The sequence below is a fragment of the Eupeodes corollae genome, chromosome 2 (genome assembly GCF_945859685.1).
Source record: "Eupeodes corollae chromosome 2, idEupCoro1.1, whole genome shotgun sequence".
Lineage (NCBI taxonomy): Eukaryota > Metazoa > Arthropoda > Insecta > Diptera > Syrphidae > Eupeodes > Eupeodes corollae.
The window spans coordinates 68,274,813-68,287,634 of record NC_079148.1 but is presented as its reverse complement, the minus strand read 5'-3'; the positions used below and the strand labels follow the sequence as shown (position 1 = coordinate 68,287,634).

The 12,822-nt window shown below is 40.4% G+C and overlaps 1 protein-coding gene across 1 annotated transcript in view; it reads left to right on the top strand.

The window, feature by feature from the left end:
• Nucleotides 1–12,528, top strand: part of LOC129944617 (uncharacterized) — a 60,073-nt gene extending 47,545 nt beyond the window's left edge. The window contains exon 2 of the mRNA XM_056054168.1: nucleotides 8,220–12,528. Within this exon, the coding sequence (XP_055910143.1) occupies nucleotides 8,297–11,737 (3,441 nt within the window). The 5' untranslated portion in view covers nucleotides 8,220–8,296 and the 3' untranslated portion in view covers nucleotides 11,738–12,528. The remainder of the gene's footprint in view (nucleotides 1–8,219) is intronic.
• Nucleotides 12,529–12,822: the final 294 nt, after the last annotated feature.

Sequence of the window (12,822 nt, the reverse complement as noted above, 5' to 3'; positions counted from 1 at the left end):
ATTTGCAACACGTTGACAAACATTGAACGGACTTCGTCGTCGTCGTTGGAAATATACATTTCAAAGTTAAATTGTAGAGTGTTATATTATCTACCTACAGACCTATGAGCGTAGGTTAGATTCCGGAATAATTGGAAATAGTGTCGTGATGAGGGAGGTCATATATATACGAGTATATGATTGCATTTGTAGTAATATTATTATTTATATACAGCTTGCTGCAATTTTATAGTTTTACAAAGAAAAGTTATAATTTTTATTTATATGTATTTGATAATCATAATGACCACTTTCTTTTTTTGGTAGTCAAAAAAAGCTCCACTTACAAATACTCTTTCTGAAGAGCTGAGTTGGAACTAGTTACTCTAACTGCAGTAAAAATCTTATCCTTATACTAGTTTCCAAAAGAAGAGATTACAAACATATCTGAACAGTACCAATATATTGATGCCATAAGTTAGCCAAAAGTACAATTTGTGAATACTAACGTTTCTTAAGTAAAGCCTTTCCCAATAAGAGTTTTCATTATAATATTAAAAAGAGACGAGTATTTTTTGAAAGAAATTAGATCACACGAAGAACTTTTCTTTTGAAGCGACCCAAGGGGCTTTCATCCGCTTTTGTCATAGTCCATGCTTCTGCACCGTATAGCAGGACGGGGATTATAAGGGTCTTATAAAGCAACACTTTGGTCTCTCGAGAGGACTTTACCTCTCAATTGGTTTCTTAGTCCACAGAAACAGCGGTTAGCAAGAGTTATTCTGCGTTTGATCTCAGCGCTGGTGTTGTTTTCTGCGTTTACAGCGGACAAAAGCCCCATTGAAATCACGCTGAGTTCTTCCGATTATATCAATGTCATCAGCATATGCCAGTAATTGGACAGACTTTTAAAAGATAGTGCCTCTAGTGTTGACGTGTGAGCTCTGCACTATTCTTTCAAGCACGATGTTAAAAAAATTACATTACAGCGCATCACCTTGTCTAAAACCTTTTTTGACATCGAAAGGTTCTGTTAAGTTGTTTCCAACCTTTATGGAGCAGCGTAGACTGATTTCTCTATAGTTATTGCAGATGAGAGGGCCTTCTTTTTTAGGATCAGGCAAACAATACTGAGGTTCCATTCATCGGGCATGCTTTCTTACGACCATATCTTACAGATAAGTTGATGCATGCTCCTAACCAACTTATCTCCAGCTGCTTTAAAGAGCTCGGCATTCAAACCATCTGCCCCAGCGGCTTTATAAGACTTCAGCTTAGATATGGCAATCTTTACTTCGTCTAAGTCGGAAGGACGGGATTGTTGGCTTTCGTAATCTATGTTGAATGGATCATCCTGCCTGACAGCGGAATTCGGTTCGTCCTCGGCGTTATACAGCCTGCAGAAGTGGTCCTTCCATATCATCAGCATTGACTGCGGTTCCAATATGATGTTTCCACTTTCGTCTTTGCAGCCTTCGGTTATCTGTGAATTTCGTTTCACCTGTTCATAAATTTTTCGAACTTCATTCCTGCTTTGAAACCTTTCAAAATCGTCGACCGCACGTTTCTGATGCCCTCTCTTTTTCCTTCTGAGAAGTCTGTGTTCCTCTCGCTTCTTCTGCTCATAGAGCTCATGAGCAGCTCTCGTCCTTTTATGCAGCGCCACTTTACGTGCCTGTTGTTTGGCTGCATTTGACTGCCGACATTCCTCATCAAACCAGGGGTTCCTTGTTGGTGGCGGTTTGAAACCCAGCACATCAGAGGTGGCTTCTCTGATGCAACTGGTTTTCGATACATTGTGTTGGCGGCAGAGAACTTCGAGAGGTTACTTGTTACTAGGTCGGAAAAGGATTTGGCGATCTCTGGCGATTGTAGCCGTTCGACGTTTAACCTTCTCCCATAGGACCTCCTTGTTTTGATTGGGTTTGGAAATCCGAAGTGTTACCTTGGCTACAACGAGGTAGTGGTCCGAGTCGATGTTAGCTCCTCGGAAAGTTCGTACATCCATGATGCTGCTTTATAGCGGTCTAGGGCTTCGGCTTATTCTTCGGCTGCACGTGGTCTGTTAATGGACCTAACATTCCACGTGCATATCCGAAGTTCGTTGTCCTTAATTCGTTTGCATAGTTTGTCAACAGTAAATCCGGCCGTATCCGAGGCTTGTTGGTACTTCGCAACTTTGACGCTTTTAGATGGCCAGGAAGTCACCCCGACGACACAACTCGTTCTATGACGGTTCTACTGTTAACAGTGTTCCCACATTGACGATATTCAATAGTAATATTTATTGAATTAGCAAAATGTTAGATAAAGGTCTTAAAGTTTTATTAATTTTTAGTCTTCAATAATAGTTACTTATTGCTGTAACTAAGATCTTTGTCATTAATTTAAAAAAAGGACATTATATTTTAATCTACTCAAATTAAAAAATGTAATTACTATAAACTTACTTAAAACTTTAAATATCATAAAAGTGACGTTAAGGTGCAAAAAATATTCAATTTGATGTTAAATACATAAATCTCCAAATAAACGTTAAGTATTAAAAAATTCTATTTATTCCCATTTCTTAGCCAAAATATTTACAAAATTCTTAACTTAAAAATTTACTGATAAAATCGCATAGCAAAGAAACATCTATCATTAAACAAACTACACTACAAATAAAAAGCTTTTAAATTTATTCAGTTTTTTTTTCAATAAAAAAGTACGAGTAGCTACCGAATGCCATTTGACGAATAAATAAAATCTCAACTCAAATCCATTTTGCTAAAGATTTTCTGAAAAAGATAAATTCCAATAAACGTAATTATACCGAACGAATAAATTGTATCTGAATAAATACTTAAATAATAAAAATAAAAAAATGTTTAAAATAAAAGGTATACCCGCCGCAAGTAGTGCCAGAAGGTACCTTCTTATACCCTACTTTGATGACATTAATTTGGGAAAACAAAAATAAATTATAAGATTCCAAATCTTGAGTAAATAAACCATTTCCAGGAAGTTGTCAAACCAAATCGAAGCATGTCACCGCACTGCTTTGCCAATGACCTTCCCGCGCATATCTCGACATAAGTAAAGTTTTATAGTGCTGATGATGATGCTTTTTCGTCCATTGTCGCTTGTTTGGTCTTCGATCATCATCATAAACATATGGGTACATACCCCTCGGGGTTTTTTGATGTTTTCTTATCTTGAAAGTAGCATCTTAAGCTAGCTCTCAACTAAACACTAAGCACCTCAATAACAGAACAAATTAAATTTAACCATATCATCAAAAACCAACAACAACTACTTTTTCTACCCAAGACACAACAGCAATTCGACATCATACAGAGCAGGAGATGACAAAACACTTAAAACCTGAATTTCAAGACTTCAAGACACAATCTTATCGCTTCACATATCCATCCACATCCATACATCGTATATATACGAGTTTGTATGGTCAAGAGTCTTTAAACTGATGCATACCCATACCCATATTCACCCCTTACAGCCCGTAACTCAAACTATATATTATATAGCTAGAATAGGAACACCCGTCCGCCACCGTCTGACCGTTCGCCGTCGTCGTTTGTTGGTTGTTGGTCGTCGTCGTATAAGTCGCTTTTAAGACATGACATTAAAAAAGCATCTAATCGCCGAGCGGCCTACCTAATTACACCTAGTAGGCCATAGAGGTGTGCGCAGCGGTATAATTCATCAGTAGCAGCACATTCAGATAGATTTATACGCGGGAAAATGACTGAAATTACATTCCGATGTTGAATGTCGTTCGTCGTAAAACACGCCATTAAACACAATAACAACACCAACAACAACAAGTGACATAAAACCAGAAAAGTCCAGGCGGCTTCAAATAGCTGCTCATATATGGTAAAGGTAGATATAGGTGGTAGTCCGGTCTTAATCTCTCTAAAAGATGAAAGATGCACGACCATTTGGACAGAAGACGAACAAAAAAAAACATAACCTGTGTTTTATGATTTTATCCAACAAAAATAAAAGGAGCACCTATGAATCTCTTCTCTCACTACACTTCTGTCTTTAAAGACAAGAAGATACAATAAATGCCAAAAAGTATCCAAAAGATTCAAACAGAGATACATAATACGGTACCTACATATGTGTTATATGGTAAAAAGGTCATCGACAAGCCAAAGCAATGTGTCAAAAGTGTTGTTCTGGGAAGTTTATTATATTTTCGGTTTTTCAATTATTATTTTTTTTATGACGAAAAATTGGAGTTTAGTCAAAAATGTTAAACACGAGACTTTATCGATGAAAAACTGTCATCATTCGGAATTTATTATCAAAGAAATTAACTTTTTTGGTAGTTTTATGATTTTTGTTTTTTGAATTTTCAAATCATTTTATGCTTCGTTTCAAAAAAGAGTCATCAAAAGGTTTTCTTCTGTAATCCCCTTCTTTAAATGCAGATCTTTATATCCCAGTCTCAATATATCGTAAGTGGTCGACGACGACGACCGACGTGTTGTGGGTCCTCCTTATAGTGGAGGTGGTAGTATGATGTTCCGATGGGTTCTTTGATTCAATAGAACAATAAAACACATAATTTCGAATCTAAATTGATCAGTTTGTATACATTTGATGATTTGGCCCATTTCTGTGTTACATCAAAAGGTTATGTCGATTCGGTGGAACTACTTAAATAGTTTCTTATGAGGTCTTTTGACTTTTTAGATCTTGCCGCCATCATCGTCGTCGTTGGAACAGTGGGGCGGACTAGATTAACATTTGAAACCGAATCAAGCTTAAAATAATAACATTAGCTCAATTTTTTTTTGTAGTACCCGTGGCATGATGGTTAGTGCGATGAAAAAGTGCTCTCTCAAATTAGCCTTTCGAATTCGGCATACAATTGTAGGTCCCTTCCATTCCTGACAACAGTACTCGAACACAGGAATGGTTCACAGTTGTAAGTCACTAGGCCCTGGTTCACAACGGACTGTTGCGCCACCCAATTTAATTTATTAGCTCAATTTTTATCAAGTCTTAACTCATATAGCTCTAGAAATACCGTGGCGTGATGGTTAGGTTAGCTTAGGTTGAGGGCCTGACAGTTGATGTCTTTACCGTCATACTTAGATCAATACAGGTCCATTGTGATACCCGTGAGTATTGCTCAAGCTAATAAGAAAAACCTATGTGTTCAGTTAGTCAAACCATTTAAAGGCTTTGACGAACTTCAGAATGTTCGTACCTGGCGTACTAGAGAGTTATTCTAAATCCCCGAAGAAATAGTTGCCAAGCAGTTTCTTCCTTTGATGAGAGAGTGCGGGACTGTGACACAGAAAGTGCGGAGTGTCTTGATGCACCTCCTCGTCACCGCATCCTCTGCATAGATCATTTGAACTGATTCTCATCTTTTTCATATGCTAACCTATTAGATTATGTCCGGTTATTGTGCTCACATGAGATCGAAGTGATCCCTTGTGCAGCTGCATAATTCTGTCCGTTCTTTGTTTGTTAAAACAGGGCCAGATCTTTCTTGTAGTGCCGCAGGTGTCAAGAAGGTTCCAATTTTCATCGGCCTTGATAGTTATTCTTTTTGTGATTTCCTGTTTTAAATATTAGGTAGAGGTGCTAACTAGCTGAGCTTGGCTTGCGTCAAACATTGACCCTAATCTTGCTAATTCATCAGCTTTCTCGTTGCCTAGTATATCGCTGTGGCCTGGGACCCAGCAGAGTCTAATGTTGTGCTGTGCGCCAAGAACCCAGAACAAGCTTTCTTTTACCTCAGTTGCATTAATGGCTTTTTTGTGCAGGTGTTGTCACTGCCAGGACCTCCGCTTGGAAGACGCTACTGTAGTTTTTCGTGTTGGTTATTACGTAGGACTGTCATACCAGAGGCTTTGGGTTCGATCTCTGCCTGTGTCATCTAAAGTTTTTTTTGCACCGCCTCTTGCGAGGAACTGACAAATTCTCCAAGAGTAATTCTTGTTATGAAGAGTGCTTTTTGTGGCTTAAAACTGTAGGTCCCCTCAATCACCAACATAACATTGCTCCTTCACATAAATGGTTCAGAGTTTTAAGTCACTTGGTCCTAGTTCTCAACGGACCACTGTGAGATGTCAAATTGTTGTGTTTTTTTTTAAGGCTGTCTTTGGGACATACTTAGAAACAGCCCTGCTGAATAAATTAGGTGGCGCAACAGTCCGTAGAGATCCAGGCCCTAGTGACTTACAACTCTCAACCATTCCTGTGTGCGAAGAATTTGCAGGGATGAAGGGGACCTACAGTTTATTTTTCATGACAAGAATTACTCTTGGAGAACTTGTCAATTCCTCGCAAGAGGCAGTACCCGTAAATAAAATTTTAGGAGGCACAGGCAGGGAATGAACCCAAGACCTCTCACATGACACCTGCCCTGCTATTTTTTCAAATTTGTGCCACCATATTGCCCCACTGTGCACTATGATCACCATCACCACCACCGGCAGGCCGGCCAACTGACTGAAACATGCCACAATCAAATAATATGTCATAAAAATTCCATTTCCAATGACATTAATGTGACACTTGTGGGCAGTTTAAATGTGTGAAGGGGATCGAAAGTTTGGCTTTTATTTTAATTCCCTGATATGGTATAATGGTCAGCTTAATGGAAGCGAGTTGATGGTATTTTTGATTTCGTGTGTTGTTGTTTTATTTATAAATTGATTTGTTTATAGACAAATTTAGTGTATTTTGGTCGGTTTTAATCTTATTTTAGGGAATTTTTGAAATGTCTGTTTTTTGAGAATTGATTTTATATGATTTTTTTATTGCTGAAAACTGCAACATTGTAGAGGGATTAAAAAATCTGTTGCAATAAGAGTCATAAAAATGTGTTTTAAGTATGCAGTATTAAGTAAAGCTACCACATGAATTAGGGTATAAGAAGGAAATAGGGAGTTAAACTGCTGTGGGAAAAAAGTTCTATAACTTTAAAAACTTTCCAGGAATTAAACTGAACAAATGTTCCTAAACGATTGTCTATTTTCAAAGTACCTTGATAATTCGTTAGAATGTTGTTCTTAATACAAAATTATTAAGCTTGCTGCCTTTCATGTATTCAGTGAAAGGACCTTAAGCCAAGAAGGCAAAACTTGTTTTTAGGCTGTCTTTTAATATTTAAAATATTAACTACATTTATAGCTACTTTTGTCCTTGAAAACCCCAAAGGTCAAAAAAGAAGAAAGAATGTACCTTTGAAACTTATAACTTGCCAAGTTTACAGGGCTCCTTTGACATCCATTGTCTTATGTCGTTTTTCTATTTCTTTTGAAAGTTAAACCTTTTTCTACTTCCAAAAACAATCCTTTAAAAACCCTTGACAATTTAATTCAAATTCAATTTTATAAAAATACACAGACATAAAATAAAAATGTCAACAAACCTTTATTCCGTACCTGCATTTCAATAAACCCTCAACATCTTATATATGTTTTTTCTTAAACTCTTTCCATCCAACAAAAACATGTGTGCAAAGGATTAAAATTATTATGATCAAGTGTTCTAGCCAACACTCATGATGACAATATTCCATGTAAGTCCTTCACTGACGTTTGCCTATCCTACCTATCCTCCCTTGTGTCACAGTGATGTTTACTTAAGACCTCAAGTCAGTCAGAGTAGCGAGAAGATATAAGAAACAAAAAAAGTGAAACCCACTTCAACTTACCTATGCAAATAAATTGACGCCTGTCACAAGTGAAATGACCGACCGATGGGACGCGACGCAACGCAACTCGATGTTGAAAATAAGAACGAACGACATCACAATGACAAAGGGCCTAGTTGAAGTGACATCGTCACTGAGTACCTGAAGACCGCACAGGTAACAAGAAAGATTACTCATTGCCGTGACGCATGCGAGTACCAGACCAGCACTGTATACGATGATGCCTGAACCGAAGACCACTTGTCGCGCTATATTTACCTCTTCAATGAGTTTAAGATGAGGCATGATCGTTGTCCCATTGTTCGAAGTGATGAGTGGGATCTCTTGGGAGCCCTCAATAAGTCTGTGTGTGGCTTGATGATGTCTCCAGAGTGCACTTGATGTTTCTTTTTGCTTTTTTTGTGTTAGATTTTTGTCACATCACCTTAGGTTCTATTTGGGAGGTCTCTTGCGATTCCTGGGAATGGAATCTTGTTTTCTAGTATCCATAAAAGTTCTCCTTTTGATCGAGCGTTTGAATCTAATTTGCTTTTGTTTTCTTTTGCAGGTTATTGACTTGAACCATCGCACACGTTAAGGAAATGATGACATCCATGCTGGTGAAAAATTCCATTGAATGTCTTAATGAGCGTTAATCAGGATCACAGCAGCGGACACAGAGGGAGTAGCAGCGAAAGCAGCGTTACCAACGACTATCCTCGCAATCCGGAGCAGCTGGCTGCCAGACAAATGGTGATGTCACCCAGCCGTAGGCCATCGCCACCCAGAGCAGCAACACACCCAATGAACATGCATTTGAGTTCGTTGGCTCATGCACAGATGCAGTTTCAATCGCACTTGCATCAAAAACTGGCCGCAGGCCTACCACCGAACCATCTTAACAATTACTTCCGAAATCCACCGCCTCCGCCGCCACCGCCTCCTTCAAACCAGTCGGGAAATTCCAACTCTCAAGGCGGTGGCAATCCCGGCACCAATCCCCTAAGTCATCTGCAGAACATGCAGCCGTTTGATTTTCGGAAAATCAATACGGCTGCACTTGGAGCCTTTCCGCCAGCAATGATGCATGCAGGAGCTCGCATGAGCCCCGAAATGGCAGCACAACAGCAACATCAGCATCATCTGCAGCAACAGGCACTCGCTCAAGCTCGCAGGCGAATGTCCGAAGAGAAGAATGCCTCAAATCAGTCCTTATTCAATGCGATGGCAATGTCCGGGCATCACTTACCGTTTCATTTGCCACCTCCACCGCCACCACAGTCATCATCGGCAGGAGGTGGACTTACAAACAATCAGGTTGCGGCGATTGCAGCGGCAGCTGCTGCCTCGGGCAATCCAATGCCACACAGCCTGCTAGCCTCGCACTTTCCGGCGATTGGTTTGCAGCGCAACAAGTCGCCCGAGAGCAAAAAGGAGAAGCAGGGTGGTCCTACGGGACCGAATGCTCTAAACCTGAGCAATAGTCGACTAGAAACGAAATCGCCCCAGAACAATCATCACCATCCTCCCCATAACTCCAGTTCTCAGCCGCACCAGCAGCATCAACAGCACCAACAACAGCATCAGCAGCACCAACACCAGAAGCAACAACAGCACCAGCAGCAACTTCAGCATCAGCAAAACCAGCAGCGTATGTCCCGGCTAAGTGCGTCTTCGTTGCCTTCCCACCAAGGTCGGAAAGCCCATTCCCCCGGAGGTAAGCGTCAATGGGGATCTCTGCCAGCAAATCTAGGGACGCAATTTATCAATCCCGTAACGGGTAAGAAACGCGTCCAGTGCAATGTTTGCCTAAAGACATTCTGCGACAAGGGGGCTCTGAAGATCCACTTCTCTGCGGTTCATCTGCGCGAGATGCACAAGTGTACTGTGGATGGTTGTAGCATGATGTTCAGCTCAAGGCGATCCCGCAATCGTCATAGCGCCAATCCAAACCCAAAGCTTCATTCTCCGCATCTGAGAAGAAAAATTTCCCCACATGACGGCCGTAGTGCTCAACCCCATCCCCTGCTGCTGCAGCCTCCAAATGGTCTCATGGCTGGTGCACTTAATCCTCTCAATCCATTTGGAAGCTTTCCACTTCTCACTCCCCCACCAGATATGCGTCATCACCAAATGCCCGGCATGGACCTCAAACACAGTCAAGACTTCCTTCACCGATCATACATGGACAATGCAATGTTGGGACGGTACGACGGTCGAGGTCATCCTGAAGGACTCAAGCAGCACTCGCATCATATGGAAACCCATCCGGAAGATCTTGATGATGACGACGACGATGATGACGATCATGATGATGATCATGTGCTGGATGACGACGACGATGATGATGGGGAAGGAGGAATCGTCGTAGTGGGCGAGGAGTCTGATAATATCCTCGATAAGACCGTTTCGGATGACTATGTGACTGAGGGTGAGGATCAACCGACCGATTTCAGTCTTACCAAAGATTCAAAGTCATCCGATGTGGATTACGATGTGGACAATCATAGCAACACCGACGACTCGCTCAGCATAGCTGACTCGTCTTATGGTGTTGGCAAGGAGGAGTACGACAATTCGATGGCTGCAACTGTCGGAATGAGTGGAGGCGCCGAGAGTGTCGACAGAGAAGCAGGGGCTAATGCAGGTGGAGCTGGGAATAAGCGAAAGCGAAAAAGTCAAAACCCTGTTCGTTGCACTCTGCAGTCCTTGGACAATTCCTGTGATAATTCGTTGGAGGAGTTCGATGTAGCCGATCTCTCTTTGAAACCTCAAGCAGCTCCAATTCCTGAAGCAGACGAAGAGGCTTCTGAAAACCCAACCCTTGATTTGTCGAAGAGACCACGCAAATCGGAAAGTCCAATGTCAGCAACGAACTCGGAAACATCAAAGGTTCTACCATCACCACCGCTCACTCCTTCGACGTCGTTTAATGGCACCGAGAGTGGTAATCAATCGAGGCTAAAGCTGGAAGATGGTGAAACACGTGAAGCTCAAAATCTCACACTTGATCTCTCAGCGAGGAAAAAACCAGCCGACGAGGTTATCAAACAGGAACCCCCAGAAACTGACGAAACCGAAGCCGAAATCGAGACTGGACTAGAAACTGAAATTGAAACAGACGCAGAAACAGTAGTTGTGTCTGAAGTTCCAGTGGTTAAGCAAGAACCCATTGATGAGCAGGTCTTCAACAATAACAACAACAACAACGATGAAAATAAGAACGAACAACACCTGCCAACACCACCACCCGCTCTCTACCCTGGCCCTGGCACGGAATGCGAACAGGAACCACCGAACTACGAGGACTTTATCGAAGAAGAAGATGTACCCATCGATAAGGACAATCCACTGCGGTGCACTGCGTGCGGTCGTGTCTTCCAAAATCACTTCAGTCTTCAAACACATTATCAAAACATCCATCTCAAGCTCCTGCACAAGTGCAACATTGATGGCTGCAATGCTGCTTTCCCTTCAAAGCGAAGTCGAGACCGACACAGTTCTAACTCGAATCTCCACCGGAAGCTTTTGTCCACGGGCAACTCAGATGACAATGGGGACGAAACAACCACTTGCAATAACAACAAGCCTTTTGGTGGCCTGCCTCCGACTATTCAAGCTGAATTCTTGGCCCGTCTTTACGCCGGATCTCATGGCATGCCCACTATGAACTTTGCCGACGCCCTAAAGGGCCATTTCCCGCAGAGCAATGCACCCGGTTTCCCTCCCGAAAGCTGGATGGGCAACGATCCCCGACTATTCCACAACCCCCTTGCGCTATTTCATGGTCTGCCAGGTCTACCAGGCTTCCCACCTCTTTCGGCGCATCTCCTCTCAGCTTCCCCCTTCAATGGCCTTAACTTGTTCAGCCGACGACCATCTTCGGACTCACACTCTCCGCACTCTATAACTTCTCCGCCAGCTGCCTCGCCAGCTAGTGTTACCAATCATCCTCCACTAAGGCAACCCCCAGCTGGCCCATACTCTATGCCACTAGACGAAGATCGCACCTCCCTGTCGCCGGGAAGTCGGGACACCCTCGCATCGAACACCCATCACCCGACTCCTCCCGACCGAGTATCATGACCGTACCCCGAGTTTATGTCGTAGTGGTCCTGGACCTGGTAATCGGGACCGCAATCGGATCATGAATCCTTAATCAATATGGTGCAATAAAGTTAAATCCAACGAGAGGCCGTTTCACAGAATGCTCATCATATCAAACCGCAACGTATCGTAGCTTCTTCCCGTAGAACTAACCTCAATATCCTTCTTGTATTATATAAACCTCTTAGCTAAGAAAAGAATTCGCTGTATAGAAATAAAATCTAAAAAAATAAAAATACTCGTCAGTGTAGTAACCGTTATTTTGTATCCTTAAAATTTGTTTATATTAAATTAAGTATATCCTTTTTAGTTCTTTTTGTGCAAAAATACAATACGTATCTTCAACCTTAAAAGTATTAAACAAAACAAAAATAAAAACTAAACAAAAAGAAAACAAATATTAAGCATACGAATGCATTTCCTGTCATTATGACCCTAATCACATTTATAGATACAAATTAAGATTTTAATTATGTTTTTCACAATTTTTTCAGTTAGGATATTATTATGTATATGTATGTAAGAAATGTTTTATTTGGACCTCATTATATAGTAAAATAAAAATAATAAAAAGAATTTATATATATATACAATTTAAAAAAGAAAATATTAAACAAAAAAAAGTGAGAGATATTTTGACGTTTTACCTACGTTTGTTTTTATGTACGAAAATTAGTTTTTAAAAATATATATATTTTATTTTTAGTTTATGTGTATATTTTTTAAAGCATTCACAATATATTATATTTAATATAAATTCATTGGAATTTATATCGAAAATCCTAGTTAAAATATTTTATGAATTAAATATTAAATTAAATGTATAAGAAAAATAAGAAAGTAACTTATAAATTAAAATTAAAACAAAAGATTAATATTATTATTGAAAATAAGTAAATAAATAAAAATGATTTCAACGAAAAATAATTACAAAGATGTTTTTTAACTGAGCCAAATGTTTATGGGTAAGAATTGGAAAATCTTAATAAACAAATGAAACAAGTAATAACTGATAAGCAAAAAAGCTGATAGACTTGAATTGAGTTTGAAGCTTTTATGCGGGA